Source organism: Theobroma umbraticum, unplaced genomic scaffold (assembly GCF_002168275.2).
Source record: "Theobroma umbraticum cultivar Fairchild unplaced genomic scaffold, ASM216827v3 scaffold_86.0, whole genome shotgun sequence".
Lineage (NCBI taxonomy): Eukaryota > Viridiplantae > Streptophyta > Magnoliopsida > Malvales > Malvaceae > Theobroma > Theobroma umbraticum.
The window spans coordinates 2,554,959-2,581,566 of record NW_018397263.1 but is presented as its reverse complement, the minus strand read 5'-3'; the positions used below and the strand labels follow the sequence as shown (position 1 = coordinate 2,581,566).

At 34.7% G+C, this 26,608-nt stretch overlaps 3 protein-coding genes across 3 annotated transcripts in view; 2 read left to right on the top strand and 1 right to left on the bottom strand.

Moving 5' to 3' along the window:
- LOC110420599 (UDP-glycosyltransferase 86A1-like) overlaps positions 1-1,139 on the top strand; it is a 1,665-nt gene extending 526 nt beyond the window's left edge. The window contains 2 exon segments of the mRNA XM_021433977.2: positions 1-5; positions 113-1,139. The exon segment at positions 1-5 is cut by the window's left edge and continues 463 nt beyond it. Coding sequence (XP_021289652.2) covers positions 1-5; positions 113-1,038 — 931 coding nt within the window. The 3' untranslated portion in view covers positions 1,039-1,139.
- A 3,555-nt stretch (positions 1,140-4,694) lies between these two features.
- On the top strand, positions 4,695-9,312 carry LOC110420334 (cell division cycle protein 48 homolog). Its single transcript, XM_021433610.1, has 9 exons — positions 4,695-4,854; positions 4,937-5,102; positions 5,603-5,831; positions 6,465-7,231; positions 7,343-7,564; positions 7,671-7,742; positions 7,844-8,125; positions 8,306-8,665; positions 8,780-9,312. Exons 1-9 carry the CDS (start codon positions 4,826-4,828, stop codon positions 9,068-9,070), a joined length of 2,418 nt encoding a protein of 805 aa, XP_021289285.1. The 5' UTR covers positions 4,695-4,825; the 3' UTR covers positions 9,071-9,312.
- A 7,532-nt stretch (positions 9,313-16,844) lies between these two features.
- Positions 16,845-17,613, bottom strand: ROT4 (DVL family protein). The gene has a single exon (XM_021434193.1). The coding sequence runs from the start codon at positions 17,335-17,337 to the stop codon at positions 17,164-17,166; it is 174 nt and encodes a 57-aa protein (XP_021289868.1). The 5' UTR covers positions 17,338-17,613; the 3' UTR covers positions 16,845-17,163.
- Positions 17,614-26,608: the final 8,995 nt, after the last annotated feature.

The window sequence follows — 26,608 nt, the reverse complement described above, 5'->3', positions numbered from 1 at the left end:
TATTGGTACGTAAAAACCTTATTTCTTATTCTTTCTTTTCTCTTTTTTACTACCTAGTGTTTAAGCATCGTTTACTATACTTAACTCCATGATTATATTACTTCGTTTTTAGATAATCGTGATGATATCATCGATTACATCCCGGGGGTTCGAGCTATAGAACCAAAGGATTTGATGTCATATCTCCAAGCTTCTGATATATCAACGGTGGTGCATCGTATAATCTTCAAGGCATTCGAGGAGGTGAAGAAGGCAGATTTCCTTCTTTGTAACACGGTGCAAGAGCTTGAACATGAAACCATCTCCGCCTTACATGAAAAGCAACCAACTTATGCAATTGGTCCCATTTTCCCAACTGGGTTCACCAAGAGTGTCGTGGCTACGAGCCTGTGGTCCGAGTATGACTGCACCCAATGGCTAGACACAAAGCCTCATGGGTCAGTTTTGTATGTCTCGTTTGGTAGCTATGCTCATGCTAGTAAAAACGATATTGCGGAAATAGCCTACGGACTTTTGCTTAGCGGGGTGAGTTTTATTTGGGTGCTTCGCCCTGATATTGTGAGCTCCGGTGAATCTGATTTCTTACCCGCTGGGTTTGAGGAAAATATCAAAGGAACGGGTATGATCGTGCCATGGTGCTGCCAAATTGCTGTGATCTCACATCCAGCGGTTGGAGGATTCTTAACTCACTGTGGGTGGAATTCTATACTGGAAAGTGTATGGTGCACCGTACCATTGATTTGCTTCCCTTTGTTAACCGATCAATTCACTAATAGAAAACTAGTGGTTGATGATTGGAAAATTGGACTTAATCTTTCTGATCAGAAGCAAATCAACCGAGATGATGTTGTGGACAAGATCCACCGAGTGATCAGCCGAAAATCAGGTGATGATTTAAGGAAGAATATCAAGGAGGTAAAAAAGAAGCTAGAGAATGCATTGTCAACCGTTGGATCGTCTGAGGAAAATTTCAACCAATTCATCGGTGACGTGCAGATCAAAATTGAGAAGAAACGTGCGTTCTCCAATCATGCCTAGATTATGTTTATGTAGCCATCGATTTTTGTTGTAGAATTAATTAAAATAAATACCTAAATATAAATAAATCTATTATTAATTTATTATCTCTATATTACCAATGCCGGCTCAACCCGCTTTAGGCTCCAAATTTTAATAGGGCTACTAATTTTATAATAATAATATAATTAATTATATTAAAAATATATAAAAAGTAAGATAATTATTAAAATATTTACCTATCTCTTAAGTCTAATAAATACTAATTTTAATCTTTGTAAATTTTTTTACTTTGATTTAAAATTTATATTATATTGTTAAATTCTCTCTATTTTATGTGATAGTTGATTTATTAAATTATAAATTTAATTAAAAATTTTAATAAAAATTTTTTAATTTCAATAAAAAAATATTATTTGAATATTTAATTTAGACTTTTAAGATTATTTACCGTCCCTGTGTACTACTATGATTATCACTACGCTTCCCTTCTTCTTTATCGTCCAACATCAAGCAAACTATGGAACAATCATGTAGGTTGTGTCACTTTTCGAATTGATTTACATTGTTATGACATCTGTTTGTCTCTCTGATATTGTCCAGGTGCGTTTGGTCATGTCGTTTAAACGACATTCTTTCTAAAATGTCTCCTTGCTACGTTGTCGACCCATCGATCCGACACCCAATAGGGAAATAAAGAAAGAAAGAAAGAAAAAGAATCTACTGATCATGGAAGGGATCGGTGTTTAATTTGTAGTATATGCATACATACATATATAGCAGCTGAATATGTGGCTGCAACATTCATTGTCTTATAATTGAGGGGGGGTGGGTGTGGGCCATTTGCAACTTGTCATTTTCTTCCACAACTTGTTCAATTCCTTCAAATAATATTTCACCATCACATGCATTATCGAACTGATCAGTTGTCATTATCTCATTTTATACTCATAAGTTGGACATTGATGTGGTGTTAGCATACATGTAAAGGAAAAAATACAATATAATTATATCATACAAAATATATCACATAACCATTCATTACAACATGTCATCATATTGCCTTAGTGTTACCTGATATAATATGATAAGTCATATTTTTACTAACAATCATCAATTAATCATTAATTATAAAAATTTATCTGACTTAATATAAAATTATAAAATTTAATTAAATTTAATAAAAAATAATTTATTTAAATTTTTTAAAATAATTTGAGTTTTTTTTTAAATATTATGCCTCCTACATCAACCATAGGAATATGTTAGAATGTTGAGGGAAAAAGAATGGTAAAACTTTAATCTTGAGTATACCCATTTTTCAAAGGGCTGTAGTGTATAAATTGACCCAAGTTTCTTATTGCTGGTGCATGGCCCAACAGCTTGCTGCTATGTCATTGGACAGGTGAAGTGGATTTGTTGTTGGGCTTTAATTGGGCTTATTATGGTCCAGCTCACATGTGAATTTGGACCGTAGTTAACTGTTGTAGTTGTAGTGGAATTTAATTACTTGCTTTAAGTTGGGTGAAAGAATGGAATTTGCACAATTACTTTTCCTTTTATTTTATTTTTTTTAAAGAATTGAATATTCAAATGCAAATGCTTTAATTTGTGCAGAACATATACCATTGTAACACTAGCAAGCAAGTTAAAGCAAATAATGTTTGTACATATTATTAACATTAGTAATGACGATGGGTATGGTACTCGAACATAAACTCGATTAGTAATATTTAAAAGAAATCGAAACTCAAAATAAAATATAAATTCTAAACCAATCAATATATATTTATTATTAATAAAATTTAAATTAATAAATTAAAATTAATTCATAAAAAATAAAATTTAAAATTGTATTTAAAATAATTAATAAATTTATAAATAATACGTTAACTATAAGTAATTTATAAGCAAAATATAATATATAAAAACTAAAATTGAATATTAAAAATTATTATTTATAATAGAATTTAAATAGTGAGTACTTTATAATCACTACTCAAACCTACCCCACTACTTGAACTCTACCTGTAATCATGATGAGTGGTAATTTTTACTATACAAATCTTACTCGAACTTAATCATAAGATATTTAATTTTATTTAATCGGGTTTAGCAATGCAAAATACCCAATTATAAACCACTTATTACTATTCCTAATTAATATGTATAAATAATAAAGAACAGGCATAGTAAAATAATATATTATTTTAAAAAGAAATATTTTAACAAAAGAAAAGAACTTTATACTTTATAAAGAAAAACTATTTTATGCATTACAATGGAGATTTTATATTGGTCAAAATACTTGGAAAGCCTCTATATTATAGTGTTTTTTTCAATTTAATTTTTTTATTTAAATTCGAAATATTTTAATTTTTTAATTTTAATAAATTTTTTAATTTAATCTCTTTAATATTTTTTATTTAAATTAATCTTTACGGTGTTGATTTTATAATAACCCTAGTACAAGGACTAGTTTATACATTGCAGTGGAGATTTTATATTTCAGCGAGAGTTATCATGTACTCTATTAAAATTTAATTTTTTTAAAAATATTATATAATAATATTCTAAATCCTCTTGTAAAATTTAAAATTCATTGGTAATTATAGGGTTATTTTGAGGTTATATTGTACATAAGAAAGCTGCGATATAGAGGCAGAGTGGGGCCTGATATGATAAAAGGAGTGTGCTGCTGGGAATGGTAAAGGGCAGGGCAGCAGCAGCAGCAGCACGCCGTTTCCATAGCTTATCTGAGTTAGGAGGATTGGTAACTAATAGCCAGCCACAATATCGTTGTCTTTCCGAAGAAACCCATTTTGTTGGGATTAGAATAATAGAATTTCACATGCAGCATCCTACTTTTATTTAATTATGTCCAGTCAAATTAATGGATCCCAAATACCTTAACACACATTTCACTACTTTTATATTAGTGCATAATTTAACATTAACATCAATAATTGGACCAACATTAACATCAAAATAAATATGATGATGATGATGATATTGATAATTGATGAATAAGATTGCAAACTTAAATATTTTTATTATAGTCAAAATTTAACAAAGAGAATAATAAAGTGAACCCAAGTCGTTTCCCAAGGGTATTAAATAATTTGTTCTTTTATTTTTTTTTTGTTTGGAAATTAATCTAATTAGCTTTATATTTTACAAGTGGTTTTGTATATCTCAATAAATGAGGTTTCATTCCATATTAAAGTTTCCTATGGTAAAGTTGGAAAGTTTTTTTATTTTTTTTAATTTTTCTCTTATTTGAGAGGGAAAAAAGTTTATGAACGTAAAATGTTTTAGGATTCAATGAAAAAATTATGTTAATTTACATAAAATATTTTATAACAGACAAAATCATAAAATATTTTTCATTTATTTTTTCCCTTTTTTGAAATCTATTTAATAGATTATTAGTTTAAAATACCACATATGCTATTATTATGTTAGCACTAGTGTTCTCATAGGAAAATTGTTTCATTTCCATTCTACTAATAAATAAAACTTTGCTTTAAAATTATTTTCTTATTTTTAAAAACAATAATACTTTTTTTTTAAAAAAAAGAAAAATAAATTCTATTTCTTTCCAAACCGAACTCTAAAAGCAAACAAGAAAAGTAGCCGGACCAAAACAACCTTTTCTTTCCTAACAAGAAACGGAGCTTCCTTTCCCTTCCTCTCCTTATAAATAAGCCAACCCCTCTTCTTTCATCTTTATTCAGATCCCACATATCGACCAAACCAAGCTAACCAAGCCTCGAAAGCACTTCTCGTCTTCCGCCAACCAAACACCATGTCTAACCAAGGAGAATCCTCCGACTCGTGAGCACCCAGATCTCTCTTCCTTTTTTCTTTAATGGTTCGTTTTAGATTTTTCTAATCTGATTCTGATTTTGTGTTTCAGGAAGGGGACTAAGAGGGATTTTAGTACGGCGATCTTGGAAAGAAAGAAGGCACCTAATCGGCTCGTTGTTGATGAGGCAATTAACGACGATAACTCTGTTGTTTCTCTCCATCCTGATACCATGGAAAAGCTCCAGCTGTTTCGCGGTGACACTATCTTGATCAAGGTTTCTACTTTAGATTTGACTTTTATTTATTGCCTGTTTTAAGTTTTTGATTTTTGCTTAATGGGTAGGTGTTTGTCTTAGCTGTTTGTTGTGCTTTAGGGTTTAATTTTCACATGGTTGTTTGAATTTGGCTTTTTATTTGATGTGGTTCCTGGTTTTTTTATGCCTCTTTGTTTTTGATCGTCAATTTGGGTCTCTCTTTTGGTAGGTCATTGTAGGCTGTACACGTGATTTTGTTGTTCAGGGTCAATTTTGTTTCTCTAGTTTCTGCTAATATTTTGTAGGTAAAGAGGCTAGTTTGCTAAGCCTGTCTGCAAAGACTGTTTCTTTACCCACAAATATGCAAAATTACTTTATAGGTCATTGTGTGATTGAAGCTTGCTTTTTATGTGGCATGGATTGTTATTTAATTGCAATTTTTCTTATGGATTTTAATTCTCTCTGTCTTTAACCTCATATCTTGCTAATACTGTCCTTTTTATTGTTCTTTTGTTCCACAGGGAAAAAAGAGGAAAGATACTATTTGCATTGCTCTTGCAGACGACTCATGTGATGAACCAAAGATCAGAATGAATAAGGTTGTCAGGTCAAACTTGAGGGTTAGGCTTGGTGATGTTGTCTCCGTGCATCAGTGTCCGGATGTTAAGTATGGAAAACGTGTCCACATCTTGCCCGTGGATGACACGATTGAAGGGGTTACTGGAAATCTCTTCGACGCTTACCTGAAACGTGAGTTTGTTCTTAATCTTTTATTCTCAACTTTTATCTCGAATGGTATTTCTTAATTTATTAATAGTAGTTTTGGTTACCTAGACAGGTAAAGAGGTAAAATAGTTTCTTTGTTTCATAATCACTCATATGATAAGACAATAATTTACTATTCTTAATCAATCATAAGCTCATTGATCTTTTGTATAACAAGACTATAATTGATTGATTAAATCCGTTATTTTTAACTTTATCCAAAGAGGGCTAAAGTGTTTTTCCTAATGGAGTAGACCTCTTGTATTTTTAAAGGCAATTACTACAGGCTTAAGCCCTTAAGGGGTTTGTCTTTCTTAGTTTGTACATGCATGTCTGATGTTAAAAATGCTTTGTAGGTTGCCTTTTCTTTGTGTTCGTCTCTTTCACTCTCTTTCTAGCATCTTATCTATACATCTAGGGTGGACTCATACCTTCATATATGCATCCAGGGTGGCTCAATTACATGTATGGATATGCGTGCATTATAACCACACTCTCCCCTATTACGCATTATATATGATATAAACTACCTATTGACATAATTGAGGGTTGGATTTAATATTGAATTATTGACAATGTTGTCCATAAGTACTGACGACGCTAATTTTGCATTTACAGCTTACTTTCTGGAAGCATACCGCCCAGTGAGGAAGGGTGATCTCTTCCTTGTGAGAGGTGGAATGAGAAGTGTAGAATTCAAGGTTATTGAGACTGATCCTCCCGAGTACTGTGTGGTTGCACCAGACACTGAGATATTCTGTGAGGGAGAGCCTGTCAGGAGGGAGGATGAAAATAGATTAGATGAGGTAGGTTATGATGATGTTGGTGGAGTGAGAAAACAGATGGCTCAGATTCGGGAATTGGTGGAGCTTCCATTGAGGCATCCACAGCTCTTTAAATCAATTGGTGTGAAGCCGCCTAAAGGAATTTTGCTTTATGGGCCTCCTGGATCTGGAAAGACTTTGATTGCCCGTGCTGTTGCAAATGAAACTGGTGCTTTCTTTTTTTGCATTAACGGACCAGAGATCATGTCAAAATTGGCTGGAGAGAGTGAAAGTAATCTCAGAAAAGCATTTGAGGAAGCAGAGAAGAATGCACCATCTATTATATTCATTGATGAAATTGATTCAATTGCTCCCAAGCGAGAGAAGACCCATGGTGAAGTGGAGAGGAGGATTGTCTCTCAACTGTTGACGTTGATGGATGGACTTAAATCCCGTGCACATGTTATTGTCATTGGGGCCACAAATCGTCCCAACAGCATTGATCCGGCTCTCAGAAGGTTTGGGAGATTTGATAGGGAGATTGATATTGGTGTCCCTGATGAAGTTGGCCGGCTTGAGGTGCTTCGTATCCACACAAAGAACATGAAGCTGGCTGAAGAGGTAATGTCAAAAACTAAAACCTTATTTTCTCTCATTAAAATTCTTGTAACCTTTTTTTTCCTGTCTAAAAAAGAACTAATGATTCTAATTTATTTTCATGGCTTACTCCAGGTTGATTTAGAAAGAATTGCCAAGGACACCCATGGTTATGTTGGTGCTGACCTTGCAGCTCTCTGTACCGAGGCTGCATTACAGTGCATTAGGGAAAAGATGGATGTGATTGACTTGGAAGATGAGTCAATAGATGCAGAGATTCTCAACTCTATGGCAGTCTCAAATGAGCACTTCCAGACTGCTCTTGGGACAAGCAATCCATCAGCGCTGCGGGAAACTGTGAGTATAAGCAAGATACTTCTAGTGATGTACAGATTTGTTGCTGATTATGATTTTATGGGAGCAGTAGTTCTGTTTCTAATCATTCTTTCTTAATCTTGGTCAGGTTGTTGAAGTGCCCAATGTCAGTTGGGAAGATATTGGAGGCCTTGAGAATGTTAAGAGGGAGCTTCAAGAGGTAAGAACGATTTTCTGGTTTTGATTACTTCTCCATTCTCTTCCTTTATCCTTTTAAATATCATAAAAAAAATGGGATTAATTTGTTACTTTGATGTGCAGACCGTTCAATATCCAGTGGAGCATCCTGAGAAGTTTGAGAAGTTCGGGATGTCACCTTCAAAGGGAGTACTCTTCTATGGCCCTCCAGGATGTGGGAAAACTCTTCTGGCCAAAGCTATTGCCAATGAGTGTCAGGCAAACTTCATTAGTGTCAAGGGTCCAGAATTACTTACCATGTGGTTTGGAGAAAGTGAGGCCAATGTACGTGAAATTTTTGACAAGGCTCGCCAATCTGCTCCTTGTGTCCTGTTCTTTGATGAACTTGATTCAATTGCTACCCAGGTATGTTCAAGGCTAAGGAATTCTTTTATCTTTATGGATTAAGTAACCTTTAGCTGAAGGGAGTAATATGGTTTTCCGTGCATGGATTCTTTTAGCAATGAAACTATGCTTGTCTTTGTACACAGTTGGTGTTCTTTAGTTTGCCCTTCATGTGATGCTGATCTATGTTGTATATTGCAGAGAGGAAGCAGTGTAGGTGATGCAGGGGGTGCTGCTGATAGGGTTTTGAACCAACTTCTTACTGAGATGGATGGCATGTCTGCCAAGAAAACTGTTTTCATCATTGGAGCCACCAACCGACCTGACATTATAGATCCTGCACTTCTGCGACCAGGTCGTCTTGATCAGTTGATCTATATTCCTCTTCCTGATGAGGATTCCCGCCATCAGATCTTTAAGGCTTGCTTGAGGAAATCACCAGTAGCAAAAGAGGTTGACCTCAGAGCCCTTGCCAAATATACTCAAGGCTTTAGTGGCGCAGATATTACAGAAATTTGTCAGCGTTCATGTAAATATGCCATAAGGGAAAACATTGAGAAGGTATGATCATGCCTGTTTTCTCCCATGACTTTATTTTCTGTGCAGTAGATAATGGAATGTGTGATGTTTTTCATGTTTTGAGATTGTATTGATGAGGTTTTTTTATGTTTTCAGGATATTGAGAGGGAAAGGAGAAGAAGGGATAACCCCGAAGCTATGGAGGAAGATGTTGAGGATGATGTGGCAGAAATCAAGCCTGCTCATTTTGAGGAATCAATGAAGTTTGCTCGCAGGAGTGTGAGTGATGCTGACATCCGCAAATATCAAGCTTTCGCCCAAACATTGCAGCAGTCAAGGGGATTTGGAAGTGAATTTAGGTTTGCTGAAACTGGTTCTAGGGCTGCTGCATCTGATCCTTTCGCAGCTTCGGCTGGAGGAGCTGACGAGGATGACCTTTACAGTTAAATTACCATCATTTGTGGTTGCCTAATTTATGGTGACTATTTATCTTTATGTAGTATCTGTTAAATTGACTGTATGATGTAAACGCTCCATGGCCCAACCCTTTTAGGCGAAGGGAGCCTAGAGGATGACTCCTGGCTACCCACTGGAGCTGAAAAAACAGTTTTTGTTATTTTGGAGTTACTATAGACAAATTGAAAGCTTTTACAAGATTTAAGCTCAATTCAGGCATTTGGTTCGTTTTATGATTGTGTGGCGTTTCTCTATGGTTTTCTACTTTTTCTTTTCCTCAACCCTCTATAATCAGAATAGCCTGAGGAAAATGGTATTTAGTTTTTGAGGTGGTATGAAATCGTTACTCGGCCTTACTTTTTGAGTCTAAGAAAGCAAGGGAACCTTTTTAATTTCATAAAATAGTAAGTCACCCCGTTATATGTTCACATAATCGAAACTCATTCGGCCAGTTCACTCTCTTTCAAGCCCAATGATCCCCACGAGTATCATAGTCTCCTTGCAGTATTCCCTTCCTATTTACTTATTGGACAGGGTTGCTTAGAATTTCCCCCAACTTTTCTTCCTCGCTAAATTGTGTTTGAAAGATAATCGGTTCACACAATTCAGACTCGAGTTTCTCATTGTTAGCTCTTTGCGGGCTCCCACTGAACTGGCCTTTTGCCATCGAAACATTAGTTAAAAGGCTTTTGCTGCCTCTTGTGCTTCTGAAAATCTCTCATACTGTCGTTATCATATGCAGCCTGCTTCTGCTCCTTTTTTATTTAAAAAAGCTGCCTCGCTTCACAACTTCATAAGGTTAACTGTTTATGGAACTAGATTTGAAATTTTGGTACTTTTGGGCCTTTCCCAGCCCCTCCAGACCATCTATTGACTGTGACATAACAAACTGGAAATCTGCACATTGTGCCCTGAAATTTTACGACCTTTTCTATTGACTACTGTTTACAGATGCCCATTGGTGACTTCCAATGGTATTGCTGCTTACAGGTTTTCTGCATCGACATAGCCTCACTCAAATGCATAGAATATTACCTTTCAGGCGTCAACCTCTTAGTAAAATACAATGGGAAACAAATTGAAGGGAAATTATGAATTCTGATAGTGATATTGATTCTTATGGTTAAAAACTGGAGTCAGTCAAATCCTTGAGATATGAGCATGGGTCTACCTTTCTCTCTTTGACCAGCAGAACTGATATGTCATGCATATAATTTATATTCACCAAACACAAGAATTGATGTATATTTATAACAGGAAGTACGTGAGGTCTAGATTACTCTTCTGATTCGGAAATGTCAGGATTTTTATTAGAATTTGACAAAGTTGCATGCTCATAATGCTTCCTTACACTGACAAGACATTATTGCTTTCCCAGTTAAATTGGACTTTCCCTCCGTTCACACCTTACTCCTTACGTGGAAACTGAAAATTCCAATGTTTTGCACGTTTTAAGCCACACTATGTATTCAATTCAGATAGTCCTTCCTCCACATTTTTCTACCATTTCGTTGTAAGTGAAAAAATAAATAACAGTGTGTTAAATGATTACTCATAATAACTCTTTTGAGTATTACTTGTATGAATATTTCTTATATTGTGCGGATAATTGTCTAGTCATGGAAACACCTTGTCTGTTTGTATTGTTGCCATCCATGGATGGAAGTAAAAACTTTGGGCCTTGTTTATCTGGTTAGCCCAACTAGAGCTCCGGGGAAAAACAAGCCCAAGGCAAGGTTTGGAGATGCCGGATGCCAGGGGAAAAGGAGTCATGTTCCACAAATCAATGGCATGGGAAATAATTTCTTGGTAAGATAGGTGTGGGTGGGAACTATTGATTAGACTAAACCACTTGACGGGAGACAACCCCACATGAGAAAAAAAAATGGAGATTAATGGTGTACTAATTAATGACATCAATGTCCTTGTGCTTTAGTCTTCTTCTTTTGGCCTTGGTCTTTGTTATCTTTGATTATATAACCCCACGTCGGTTGTCAAGTCCAAACAATAGTGTGACCCCAAATCTCCTCTCCCCCCCTTTCCTCAAAAATATCATCGGAATAATTTGGATTTATGCTTTGGCATTTGGCACTTGCTTGCCGGGCTGCCTTATATTTTTCTGTTCTCCCCAAGTCCTTTTCTTACACATTTTCTATACCAAATTACTTCTTCTGTCTTCACGTACTGATGAATTGTTTAGTTCTATTCATTGTTTTCAGACATTCTACAACAAGATTTTTTTGTTCTATGATTCACTTCTTGGTGTTTAAAAATTAGTACATATCTTTACCCCATACATTTTATATATGTGTGTTCAATATTGAAGAAAATACTGAAACGAACCCAAAACCAAACGCAGCCTCATGTTTTCTGTGTTGAGGGGACAACTATTGTTGGGAATCATCATATGCATTAGAGATATTTAGCATGATAGTAAGAAAAGCAAATATCAAATCACATCATATACCAAATAATTACAATAATGGTGATGAGAGCACATCATATCATATCATACATTGTAGATACCAATCATGTCCAGGAGCATACCTTTCTTGCCCCACCATACTACACCTCCTTTTTTCCACCACTTATAAACCCTATATGGCAAAATGTAACCGGTCCCATCTCCAATCCATTGTAATTTGTATGCCATGTCCTTGCACACAAATTGGATGTGCCAAGTTACCAAATGCATGCTTTACTTTTCCAATTAGCTACAAGAGAAAGAAATTACTTGAGTCTTTAGAAATAGACTACATGGTACTAATAAAAAGTTTAAAAGAGTACACAAAAGGGTAGTGCATAATAGAGGATAGTTGTAATTGTGAGTATTTCTTTTTTAGATTTTAGCTTAAGTTCATAGAACATATATATAAAAAGTGCAAATGATCATAATAATGATCATTAAGGAAATTGTACATTGTTTTGGACATGAATATCTTCACATGCTTGTAGGGATCTTGACTCTTGAGTTAAATTCTTCCTCTTTCTTTTTTAATTTTTTTTTATTCATATGTAATTTATTGCTCACTATATATATAAAGTTAGGTTATGCAATAATAGTAATTGTCCATGTATTTAAAATCCCATAGTTAATAAAGGCTAGATTTTACTCAAAACTTCCTTTTTGTTTTTGTTTTCCTTGGTGTACCTACAAAATGATACTCTTATATTAAGTGGGTTGGTTTGAATATTTCTTTTTATTATGGTTTGAGACTCAAATTATTCATGTACATTGACATTTTTAGTCACCAAATTGTGAGTTAACCCTACTATCACATTGCCATTAACTAATAACACACATTTCATGGGATGTGGTATAGGTATTATATTATATATATATATGAAGAAAAAGTTACATCATCAAGATGTCCCTATAAAAAGATGCACCTTTATTACTATAAATAGAAAATACGATGGTATTATCAACATATATATATGTGAAATGATATTGACAAGGATTTAAAGCGGTTGTGAAGGGTGATGAGTGGTGGTAAAAAGAAAAGAGTGAGAAGAAACCCTCTTAGATATCCCTATTCCATGATAATCTAAATTATGGGACAACTGACAAGTGATTGGAGTAGGTATCCTAAACAGAGAAAAAAGAAAAGGGCATGAGGGAAAAAAGATTGGAGGAGGGGGCACCTTTGATCACTTTCTTTTATTTTAGTAATTACTACTCTTTTTATGCCATCAGTCCCCCTTATTTATTTATTATTATTACGATAATAAGACACTTTTTCTCTTCCCGAGCCTTTTCTTTTGGTATTACCCACACGTGCGTCTCAAAGTGGAAAGTCTTTGAAAGGCATCTACACAGAAACATCGTTAAATGCTGCTGCTGCTGTTATTTGCCTCTTCTGTTTTGCCAGAGGATTCGCTTAGCAGTAAACAAAACAAACCATGGTAAACAAACACAGATCAAAAGACCACTCCCCCGCCCCACCTTCCTTCCTCTATTTCAACGTTGTCAGGAATGCACGTGTTGCCTCTGTCCGTTTTTGGTCCCCCACCTTTGAATATTGTATTTTCTTTCCACAGTCTAGTGGCCATCCCACGCCTTTTTCTTTCAAGCATATGGCGTTTCATTACTCAGAAAAGATGAAGAAAACAGAAAGGTACATATTCACAGTTCTGAGGTGTGCAACCCCTACCTCATCAGCCAACAACTGGCATCTATCTAGATCTAGGGCAGTCATCAAATGCAGTAATGGAGCCCTTAGCTACAGTAATGGTGAAAATGTCACGGGGCAAATCCTGAGAGCATATCCCTGGGATTTCAATGCATGGTAGTCGAAAATTTTGCTTGTTTTCAAAGGCAAATAGGTAATTTTGAACATAAACAATAAAAACATGTGGAATGAATGATTATTGTTCTTTCATAAATAGCCCAAACAGTGGTGGAATCGAATTGGGGGAAAAAAGGTGATGAAAGCGTTGATACCATAGTGTTCGAGTCGATGAAACTAGGTGTTGAATATCATTATTGAAATTTATTGAAGGGGGGTTGGGGGAGACTGGAGATGGTGGCCTGCAAATGCAATGAGCAGGGAGGACTAAAAACGGCAGGGAAAGTGGGACCGAAGGGCACAGAAAGGGAAAGGATGGAAGGGCCGCACGAGGGGCGCTGAGAATTGGGGTAGCCGCAGTGCGGGGTTGTTTTGTACACTCCCCTTTTATCTCCCCCTGCTTCCCTCCCCAACTTCCCTTTCTTTCCTCTTAAGGATTCTCGCTGTCGGCTGACACATCCATTGACCCACCCACATCATGTCTTGCCCCTTTTCGCATCGCTCTCTCCTCTCTCGTCTCTCGTCTCTCGCTAAGGTTTTATGTTTGATTTCATACTTCTTTTATTACATAAAAAGAACAAAAACGAAAAGCCAATAACAAACTATCAAAATAAACCAAATCTAAACATGTCCTCTTTCTTTCTGTTTAGCTTTTGGCTTTGTTGCTCTCTCATCCCCTTCTCAATTCCTCCCTATGCTTCTCTTCTTATCATATTGACATTCTTTTTAGTCCATGGCCACCTTCAACGAAATAGAGTAGCACCCGAGCCATTAGTACATTACTGTATCTATATCCTTTGGAATGACCCAAAAAAGGAACGGGAACGTGGAGAAGAATCAAATCGTACCAAATTGTTCGAGCTACTTACTGTGTGAGGATAATATTTGAAACCCACTTTATTATTATGCATTGTTCCCAAAGTAAGTGTGCAAGCGTAAAACCAAAGATCCCCTCACTAAAATCATTAAGTGTTGAACTCATGTCACTTGCCTAGTCCCTAATCGTACTCCTAGATTAGGTAGTATCTTTTTCACTGTTTGCTTGGAAGTATATTATCTTTGCATCAGGTTAGCTTTTGTTTGCTTCGTTGTGGAAAACGTGACTAGCACTCCCCTTCACTACCCTCTATAATTAATTTGTCATTACCATAGTCCAAGTTTGGTTTCCTTGTTATTTGAAATTGAGACAAGTTAATGTATGCCTTGGACTCCACTGTGTGAGGGTCTTATAAGTTAGATCTCTAATCTTCTTTTTAAACGATAACCATGATTAGGCCAAACTTAAGTTTAATTTTCTAATAGCTAGGTTCATCTAGTAAGTACATGTTAAATTAGGTCTCGCTGGGGATCGGAGTCTAGAGTTCACTTTTTACCCACAGTGATACGAGGATGAATATCTGACAGCAACTGTCACATGACATGTCAAAGCGGGATTAACCCTTTAAAATTAATGTCAAATGTGTTTTAATCAGAATAATAATTAGAAGCAATTATTAACTTTTTTGACGGTGGCGAAAGCTAAGAGTGTGCTTGAAAGGGCAAATATCCAGCTGATAAGATTGTCCAAGACAAGGGAAAAGCATAATTTGTCTTGTAATGCAAGGGGTGCGCTCTTCTCCTGGGGGCATAACGAAGGCTAATGTTTTTTTTGTGTCATATCAGCTAAGTGTTTCCCCCACACATGTGATTTTCAGTGTACTTAAGGGCTCATCATGTTGGCTATAATTCAGATTCACATGCATGTTTGGGGTTTCAAGCTTTTTGTGTGAAATCATTGCTGTTGCTTCCCCCATCAAAATACTAATGCCCGTTTTTATATGATGTCGTTTGATGTTCAAAACTATAGAGAACATGTCTTTGAATGATTAGATGGATAAATATTCAGAACAAAGAGGGAAAAAATCTGTAAAAAAAATGGGTGTAATAACCAGCATATATATATATATATATATGCTGGCTGGTCAAGAATTCATTTATTAGTCAAGTTATACGTTTCTGTCAAAAAGTAATTCTTTTAGAATAGGCTTTGATGATTTTGCCCTTTTCCATCAGTTAGAGGCTATACCAGGGTGATCCTAGATGCAATATAGTAAGTCTCTTTCATTACCATATATAGACGATTAGGATTTAAATCATGAATACAATGTCCCTATGACACTGACAAATTAAAAAAAGAAAAAAGAAAACCAATATCTAAGTTTGATCTTAATTTGTCTTTCAAGCTCTTACAATAGGAGCTAGTCTCAGAGTGGGTCCAATTAGTAGGTGGAGTACTTGGTCAAGGAAAACCCTTGTAGTTAAAAAGCACTTTAATTTCTATAATTGAGATAATTACTTAGAATTGCAGGCTAACTAAATGGCAACTTGTTTCCAGAAGAGTAGTGGTTTGTCACAGGAAAACAATTGTACTCTTGCGAGGATGATGGAAAATAGTATATATTTGACGTATGGTCAGCCATTCCATTCAATCTGAGCCGATGGATTTTTGTTGCACGTAAAGGAACATTAAACGAAAACATGGTGGGATTGGGGGACAAAAGAAAAATATGAACAAGTAAGTTGAAACTCGAGGATAATGGTCCAGAGAAAATAATTCTAAAACTAGTGCTTGGCTCTTGTCTGATGTTCCCTAAGCATAAGGACCTGGTGATTAGATTGTCTGAATTGGCGAATCATATTTAGGTATGGGGAGCATGTTGATTAACTCTCTACATGTTTCTCATACGTTCACTTTGAAACCAAAACAATTGTTTTTCTTGTCTTTTAAGTTACAACATTTTCTCCACTTAAAGTCACTATTTAGAGATTCCCTTCATTGGTGTTTTATTTTGTTGACTAGCGGATGAACTGTAGCCTAATGATAATCTCATGTTACTGACAAAGAAAAAGGGTAGGATTAGTTTAATGATTCGTATGATTGGCAGTGGAAAGTAAAGGAAGATTGAAATCTGGGAAAAGTAGAAGCATCTGTCGTCTCTGGTTTCTTCTCTCTAACCAATGATGATTTCATGTGGAGAAACTGGAGGAGAAAAGAAGTATCTGCAATTTCTATTTATAGCACGCAAACTGTTTCAAAATGAATAAATTAATTGTAAATTATCAGATCAGCAAACACCAAGTTGCAGCTATCACCCTCTTCAATCCAGAGCCAATGAAGACAAATTTCTGCTCTAATTCACAAATTACCTCTTCCAACCGAGATTGGTGTACTGTGCACATGATGAGCCCAGATAGCTAGGAAAGAATGAACTAACATATCTGAAATTAAGTATCAATAAGAAAGTGCTAACCAGGAATATGAACAAAAAAGGAATTTCCATTCTTCCACCAATGAATGAGAAATGACTATGCTACTGCATAACTACACTAACCCTCCGAAGATTATGATGACAGCTGAGATTTCCACTCAGTCCCATCAACCCTTTTGACAGCTAAACAACAAATTTGAACTTCACAGCATTTCAAGAAAAGCAAAGTAAGAAAGAAAAAGCAGCAACAGAAAAGAAGATAGAAGCAACCATTACAACAATCATACGGACTCAAGAAACCATTCCTCATTTTTCAACAAGAAGATAAAGGGAAAAAAAAAGGACAATTCACCTAAGGGAAATATCCGAAACCTAAAACAGATCTAGAATTTTTCTTGCAGAAGGCTAGATAAAACTCATGTAACACTATAATTTTCTTACCCTTCAAATTAATAATGACCTACAATTATACTAGTAATATTAATCAAAAGCACTTCTTTTAATTACACTTCTATACAAGCAGAGACGATGAAAGCAAGCAGGCCCCTTAAGGCTCGCCGCGGTCACGCCAGCAGACAAGCATTGCAATGCAGCGGCGGAGGATGTAGAATTTGGCTCGCTGCTTCTTAACCAAATGGCTGCACTTTTGACCAAAGGATCTGCAAGGCTCACAGGCGTGCTTGTTACTAATAAACCTTGTGTCGTTTTCTTTGCCTGCCATAAGAATGAGTAAGCTTTTCTTTTCTCTTGCTTGAGCTGCGTCTAGCAGGTGTTGTTACTGGCACTGCTGCTACTAACTATACTAATAGAAGCAGTAAATATGAAAGGTAGAGGTTGAATGAGCTTTGGCGTTATTTATATAGAAAGGAGAGTTTTGAATTGAGGTGTTATGATTTGATTCTGGGTTGGGCTCCTCTAAATAGGGTATGGACTGTAGCCACTGCAACCCACCAGCTGTCAGGGAGGATAGAGCAGAGCAGCATATGAGAGCAAAAAAATATACAGTATAGACCAATGTTCTCCCCCAATTCATCTGAACCGTTACTATATCTCGGGTATTGCACGTGTCTTACCCCACTTTTATAAATCTTTTTATTACTATGCAACGATCATTGAATATGATGATTATGTGTTAAATCATAAGTTTTCAAGTTGAACTTCCATTTCTTGCTAGCAGGCATTTTCTTCATGTTAAATGGAATGTGATAAGAAGTTTGTACTAATGGTAATTAAGGGCTTGGACATGACAAAGAGAGGATTTGCCCCTTGGAGTTATTAGCTTAATTAGTCCTTACTTTAATGATCAGTGCTTGCAAAAGCTGGGATTTATCTTATTGTCTTTGCTTTTTAAGCATTTGAGTTGAAGTCAAGTCAAGCATAACGGGTTTATCTTCATGAAAAGGAAATGTAGAATTTCTTGATTGAGTAAGAATTAAGAAAAGCTGTTCATTTGGTATAACAGAAAGCAAAGAGAACAAGACGAGGCTAAATCCGACTGCAACAAGAGCAAAGCCTCACGCACAATAATATACCCCAAAACAGTAGACAGTGTGGTGATGAGAAGCCTTTTGGGGGCAGAGGTGCAATTGCATCATTCTCCCTAAGAGCCGGGGAGGAGTGGGCAACCCTTTAGAAGTGGTATTTGCTTAACGCGATCAACTGACGAAAAGGAAACCGGGGTTGGGCAACGGCAGAGAGGATGGCTACTTCCTGTCATGCGTTTTCAATGATGCCATAATGGTGAAATGTGTATCTGCTTGTCAACTTAATTAACACTGCCTCCCTCGTAATTCATGACAAGCCTCAGCCAACTGCAGTCAGCAGAATGGTACAGTAATTAATCATGACCTAATAATAAATAATTACAAGAAATTGAATGTTTACTGAAGATAACGAAGAGAAAAAACAGACACATATTCCCTACTGGATATAATTTTCAAACTCGGAGAACTCAGCAAGGCGTGTTTGAGATCCTGATAAGTACAAAAAAATGTATTCCACTTTTGAAAAAGAGAAAAGTAGACTGATTGGTCACTTCAACTTTATAAAGGTAAAAAAAATGCCGTAGAATTTGATCCTGTATGGCGGATTTATACTGTAAAAATGAGAAAAAGGGTAGAAACAAAGGGAGGACAAGCACAGGCCAAAGGCTTGAAAAGCTGGGTAGAAGGCAACAGTTAAGAGAATTGAGGCAATGCAGATAAGGGCTACGGTTACTGCCGTGATGGTTAATGTTTATGATACTGGCATGGCTTGTACCATCTAAACAACGAAGAAAGTCAAGAGTCAGAGATCCTGTATATGGGGCCTGCCATGTGCTTAGCCAGTTTTCAATGAGTCCTTTTGGGTCTTAGGAAAACTTTTTAGTAAATTGATCGGTCGCCATCTTCCGTGATTTACCACTTAAATGTTGTCATCATCATAGCAGTATTTTTTTTAAAAAATTTATTTATTTATTTATTTATTATTATTATTATTATTCTAACCTTTTGCTACAACCATAGGCCTTGTAAAAGAGAGTCTCCAGTTTCTATTTCCTAGTTTTACCACTTTCTTTCTTTTATTACCTCTAAAGACATGTACTTTTGCAATAGATTCATTGACCAGTAAAATCCCAAGCATCCGATGGTGAAAAGATTGGAATCAGATTCGTTTTGGCTTGACTCATTATAGCTCAACACTTTTTTACCATTCAATGGTAATTAATCATTGGTGATCATAATTATGCATTAGGTTGTGAATTTGTGTTCAAGCAATTTTTCAAAGTAAGAAAAACAGAATTCTTTTTACCATGTTTACATGGGGCATGGGATTATAACATTGGATGATCATGATAAATAATAATTGCTAGTACAAAAGTTTACATCCTTAATCATGGGACTAGTTAAATTTATGATGTTAACAAGTCAAATGTCTAAAAGTCCTACAATGAACATTAGTGGTGTACCTAAGACAAACTTACTCTCATAAATTCCTTGTTTCGAAGCAAAATGTAGACTTGACTCGTTTATGGACCGGACCTACTCAAGGTTTTAAAAAAAATAAATAAATAATATAAAGATAAAAGTTTTATTTTAATAATGTACAAGGAGGTAAATTTCACAATTCGTATCTGTGTGTCTTAATTGTGAAGTGTAAATATAAAATATTAATAATTATATATATAAATATAAATATGACATGATTAATTAAATATGTGAAAATTTTAAACATGAATATATATGTGTGCATTAAATGTGCAATATAATACAAAACGCTTCATATATTCATTAAATAGGTTGGATTAAATCTTATATAACACAACACGATTTGTAACCCAAACAATTAACATGATAAACATAATTAAATTGAAATACATATAATTAAAAATAAAATATAACTTCATTATTTCAATTTAAAATTAATAATAAAAAAATTTATAATAAAATAATAATATCCATTAAGTACTGAAATAAAATCCATTCTTATCATTATCAACAGTAATAAAAGCAAGTATTTATATCAGGTTTTAATTGGGTTATAAAAGTATAAGATAAACATGTGATTTACACAATTAATTAAATAGATAATAAACAGATTACAAGTTATAGGGATATTAAATAACATAGTTAATTAAATGTGTTTTAGACGAGTTGAGCGGTTTAACAACACGTCTAGGGTAAACCTACCTAAATTTAATGTAGATGGCTTAACTAAAGTAAATCAAGACCGACATGATGTGGGGAGTGCTCAAAGGATGAAGAAGGAGGTGTAATGGGGTTGTTTTTGGGACCTTTAGGAAGCTCAGAGTCTAACTATACTCACAGCTGATGGCAATCGTAACAACTCTGAAGCTTTTTAGTACATCATGGTGGAGAGAGTCGAGATCTTTGGTGATAGAGTCAGATTCAAAAACGACTATTTCATGGATGAACAATGAGGAGACAAGACCTTGGGCACATTGGAAAATCTTTGTTGAAATCGACAAGTTGAGGGAGACCTTTGGAGGGGTTACGGTCAACTATACCTTCAGAGAAGCAAATGGAGTCGGTGATTCACTGGCAAAAATGGGGATTGGAAGAGAGGAAAATGTTCATAACAATATGGTAAGACTGGGAGCAGAAATTCACCTTCGTTGAGAGGCTGTTTTGAGAAGAGAGCTTCAAGATGTATGTTGATGGTTGTATTCTGTGTTGGAATGTAAAGCTAAGGGTGTACAATGATATGGTGTACCCTCTGTCTGATATGGGATAATACGTGTTGTTAGGTGCCCTGTAAGTATACTTGGTGTAACCATGCATCTCACATGAGTTAGATATGTAGGTTGTTAAAGCTTGATCATTTAATGAAGAGAATCTTTGATCGAGTTAAAAAGAAAAAATTGTGGATGTCTTTTCACCCCAATCCCTTTTCTATCTTATAAGGCAACTATATTTCTTGTGACTGGTCTGTTGTTACCTAGTCAAAACATGAAAATGATTCTCTCAAAGTGTCTTTGCATGCCTGGCTGACACAGACAGTAACTGATTTTATAAAACATTAACTTAATTACCCTTCGCATGTTCTAATAGGAGGTCTTCTTAAGGGAGGGAAATCTCGAGACTGAGATGAGTATATTACCATTTGTTGGCTAAGCCTAATAATTTGTTTCCACTCTTTTATTTGTTTTTCTCTTGGTTACACAACGACCCACCTCCGTCCCCCATTTTATTAACCAAACCTCTCCTTTGATCAGCCATGTTCACTTGCTTACCCAACTCCAAATAAGAAATTTGACAGGGACTTAAACTATCCTTGGTCTGTAATCTTCATATACAACTTTTTAAAAGGCTCCAATTTTTCATTCCTTTTTACGTTATTGTGTTTTTCTCTTTACTTAAGGGAACATTGAAATTTGTTTTTTGAGTAAAGAAATTATACATCAATTATTGAGTTAAAATGCTCAAATACCTCTTTTATTATTACTTAAATGAATATAAAAGAGAAATATATTAGATAATAACCTTGCACTTATTTAAATTTTTATTCCGAGCATGTGTTGGACTCACCACAGACATTGCAAAATTTCTTCAAGCAAGGTCGAATACATGCCGCCTATGATCGGGCAGCCTAACTTTTGATATCAGGCCTAAAAATCCTTTGCCCGACTATACATTTCAAATCTACCTCGGCCCAACTCTTCTTGGGCCAAGGAAGCAACATAAGAAAACCTATACTTGGCCATAATATCAATGAGGGGAGACCAATCTTTGTTTTCTTTGATTTTTGGGTGTGGTTTTTCTTTAATCCATTAAGATTCCCTTTGTTTTTTCTTCACCTTACAAAGATGAGACAAAAGGTTACGTAAATAAGCTTAAAGTATACGTTTGGAGGGTGGAAAATAACAATAAGATGGCCTATGTCTATAGGGCATGATTAAATAAATTCACCTTGGGCTAATGCATCTCAAGAAAAAGAATGGGCTCTTGGGAAATCAGTGAGTGACAATCTCATCTGTTTTCATTGGTTTGGGGCTCGTGTCAGTCATTAATTTTGCTACTGCAGATGTTGGTGCTTCGTCGATGGTCCCAATGTGCTTGCTGGCTCGACCTTTAAAGTTTGATCTTAGGGCTGGTATTTCAAGAAGTTTTTCCAGAACGATTTGTAATCTGGTGTTAGGGCTGCTTCAAGGTTTTGGCAGAGTCAATGTTGGTGACTTCTGGATGTGCGTTGAGCCTCTTTGGGCATGGAACAGTGCTGCGCATGCACTGATTGGTTATGGTACACTTGCCCTGTTGGGTCGTATGCATTCACGTTTGCTTCATACTTGTCTGCCAAAGAGACACGATGGTCTGGAACTTGCATGTTATGGGGCTGATTTTGGCAGGCCTACAATGAGGTTTGATATACTTATTATTGGTCTTCCAAGAAATGGTGGTATGACAAAGATGATGAATAAGGTCTTTATATGATTATTTTTGTCCGGAATCGACTCAAAACTTCCTCTCACAGCTCGATCCAGGGCATGCAAGCTTAATTGTCCCACTAATAACGCAGAGGTACAATTTGGTCTTAAAGGAGGATGTAGATTGCCTTATTTAGGTGCTGACTCCTCTCTTCCACACATACACAAAAATGAACGCTTGCACACTCCTTGAAATTTTCGTGAATCGAAGGGAATCCTCTGTTGTTTTGGCCTATTAATTTCCAATGGTGTACTCATCATGGGAGAAGCAAACAAATTAACCGTTGAGGGGTGAAACATATATAAAAATTGTTAAACATCAATCAATCAATAATGGCAATCGAATCTATTTGTTAAGTGACAAATTGTGTCCAACATATATGATTCAACAAATCAAAATCATGATTGCCTGGCACATGGCCAGAGATTCGAAAGCTGTTTAACTTTGGATTTTATCCAACTAAGTACTTGATAAAGACGTTGGATTAATCTAATATATTCTCTCTAATTAATAATAATAATTATTATAATAATGTATGTATTTTGATATATAAACACAACTTTTTCTTTCACTTCTACTTTTGTACAGTGTATAAAAACAATTCATTTCCCATTAAAAGCACTAACTTTATAACTTATATTAATATTTATAAACTTATTCAAAAAAATCTCTTTTTCCGTTCTTATTTATTTTAATTACTAAAATAAGTTTATTAATACAAAAAACTGTCTCCGTATTGAACAAAAGAATTTGTAAATATGATATTTACAATTATTCTAGGAATCAAAGACTAAACAATTAAGGGTAATTAAAAGAATTCTCCGATGCTTTTAATTAGCTTAGCTTCGGAGCTGAAAAGTCAACTTCTCTAAATGGTATAGGAATACCTACTGGAGACAATACCAAGATTGATTTCCACTTGGCAGCTGATGATTGATGCTTTTAAGAGAAGGCTAAGTCCGTGAAAGAGTAAATTTTTGGTTTTTGTCTGTTGGTAGTAGAGTTGCTTTAACAAAATCTGATCTGCCTAATTCCCCCCACATATACTAAAAACTTTATAAATTAATACTTTTAAGATCATGAAAATTAATTAATTAATTAATAAAAAATTAATTTATAAAAAATTTCTTTTTTTTTTTCAAAACATAAAACTTGACATATCCATGGTGTATTGTGATTATACGAATATTACTTAATTATCAAATAACGAATTAATATTAGTCGTAATGAGTAAATTATTGAGAACGTCATAGTAAATTACAACGAAGATGAAATTGAAGACGATAATTCTATACTGAAACCTATCTTGTGTAAAGATGCACTCAAAGCAACAATCAAATTACGTAATTTTCTCTTACAATATGGTAATACTACAATGGAGCTTCTTAATGTATTAAAAAAAGTTAGAAATGAGGTACAATGAGACAAAAATTTCGAGAAGAAACAAATAACATTGGAGTTATATTTTATAAACACCTTCTAATTGGATCATGTATATATATAATTTTGATGTATAAAAAGATTATTAATTTATATATTAAGTGAAACTAATGTATTTTTTAAAAAATGTCTTATCTTATAAATTTAACAAATTATTAATTTACCACGTTGGTCTCAACTCTTAAGTCGAAATCGATCAAAAATATTATTTAATCAAGATTATTAATTTATTAAATATTAATTTATAGAAGTTTTAATGTATTACAAGTCTTTTGTTTAGAATGCCAAGTGGGGAGAAATCCTAACTTAGAAAAATTCAGCACTAGTTTCTGCGGGGTGAATTGTATGATAAGAGGAAGCTGAGATTAGTGGATACATAGGACTAGTATTTGCAAACACTAGGGTGGCTTGGGGATTCTCATTTTTGATTCTTGCAATCAAGCATTGCTCTTAAAGTGGTCATGGAGATTTGAGAGAAAATCTTTTATGGCCTTTAGAAGAACGTTGTATTAAACTCATTCATTCACTCTCTTTTGGTGTATGACAAGAGTTCTTTGTTCTTTCTCACACAATAAATAGACTTTCCAAACTCAAATCCTTTGAAAAAGAGCTTGAACTTAGAGCCGTCCGACATAGAAGTTTTGATTGAGACCTGTATTTGGAAAGGGACTGTTCCTCCAAAAGTAAGATGTTTGCTGCTAGAAAGCATTGAGAGCATCAATGCTATTCTATCCTAAGGAATCAAGACAAAAATTGTGTGTTTTTTTTGCTGAACCAGAATTGGTTGATCATCTTTTCTTCCTGGCATGTCTGTCTAGTGCAAGCAAATGCAATAGTTGGTCGGAAATTTCTTGAACAATTCCAACTTTGATGCTAGCTCTCTGATTACTAAAGAAACTATAATTAGACACCAATTTGAGAAACTCTTCTTTATGCAATTTTGTTTTCTTTTTGGTTGACCAGGTTTGTGATTTAATTAGTATTCTGCTTGGATTGTAATTAAGGATCAAAAATACCCAAATTTGGATTGTTCGATTTTTCCCAATTCATGACAAATGTACAAGATTTGTCTATTACCTCTCCTCAGAAACCAGTTAGGCAAAATGGTTTAAGGTCTCCCTCTCCTCAAGGGGTGTGAAGTATCAAGATGGATATGGCTCTGATTTATGACACCTTGGCCTGTTGGTATCGGGCGAGTCATTTGAAATTTTGAGGGTCAAGTTTTGCTTATTTTTTCTAAAAGCATTAGAATAGTAGACTCAAACTTTGAAGCTTTCTCCGTTGTTTGAAAGCAAATTTAAATTCACTGACAGATTATAATTGAAAGCGACTCTAAAGTAGTTTTCTCGTGATTAAATCAAGTTTTAGATCAAAACTCACGAAAATACAATTAATTTCTTAACGCGTTATATAATTTATATGTGAATTTAGAAATAATACTTTTTGTTTAATTATATACAAAGAAATCAATCATTTTGTGGACTTTTTGTTAAGATGGGAGTATTCCAAAATATTGATTCTGTGGTTTGAATATTATCCTGTTGTATGCTTTTAATTAATAATATTCTTTAGTTTTAAAAAATATATATTTTAATATTTATGTGTCATAGTAATGTTGTAACTTTGCTGAAATTTGACTGCTTGACTATTTATTCACAAATTCTATGAGTATAATAAATAACAATTTTGTTAACATTTATTTTTTATGAATAGTCAAGTTATTGGATATTTTAACATTTCTTTTGACATTATTGTAAAATTAATAAACAATACTATATATCCATAGCAAAGGGTTTTATATAAATGGCTTTAACTGTTATGCATTTTCTTTTGAATTAATGCTTTATTTATCCAAAAAAAAGAAGGAAATTATATATCATTGCTAACGAAGACCTAGCAAAAAGAGAGGAGACTCCTGCTAGCAACATCTGATCTCACCTCGTTCTCAAACAAAGACCTACCTAGCTAAAAGATGATGCTAACTGGAATTTGCCCCTATGTTGACATGGTCATGAAAGCAAGAAGCAATAAAACTCAAAGAATAAAACGACTTTATGTCATGGAAAAGAACCCCACAATCACAATCCCCTATTAAATTTGATTCATTGGCAATTTCCTTCTTTTTCTCGTGGATGATTGCACACAACAAAGAAAGAAGTTTACCTTTCACCAGTTGTATTGTGTTTGTTGCCCGTCAACTCCAGCCGACCCATTTGTCACCTCATGTGGACGAAAGACTATATATGGTACAACAAGGAGGATTGCCAGATCTCTTTAATCATCAATTATTTAGAGGCAGAGCCCCACCTTGCCCAAAATGAAAATGAAAACACTTCACTTACCACATCAGACTGTACTGTTTGACGCTAGCTGGTGGACCTCCTTCTGTACTACATTCGTTTTACTTTTTAATCAATATAATTCAGTTCACTTTTTTTTAAGAAAAAAAAAACACATAATATTTGCATTAATTCACTCTCATATGTCAATGTTTTTCCGTCAAAATATTCATTTTTATTCTTCAAAATAAACTATATATATATATATATATAACTTTCAACATAAATATGAGAATGCCCTATATATATATATATTGACCCTTTAAAGATAATGGAAAATTTAAGATGA

Excerpts from the sequence above, each read along its gene's own strand:
- LOC110420334 (XM_021433610.1), top strand. The coding sequence starts at position 4,826 with ATGTCTAACCAAGGAGAATCCTCCGACTC. Across the intron at positions 7,232-7,342 it reads ACATGAAGCTGGCTGAAGAG|GTTGATTTAGAAAGAATTGC; the intron begins GTAATGTCAAAA and ends GGCTTACTCCAG. Across the intron at positions 8,666-8,779 it reads TAAGGGAAAACATTGAGAAG|GATATTGAGAGGGAAAGGAG; the intron begins GTATGATCATGC and ends TTATGTTTTCAG.
- ROT4 (XM_021434193.1), bottom strand. The coding sequence starts at position 17,337 with ATGGCAGGCAAAGAAAACGACACAAGGTTTATTAGTAACAAGCACGCC.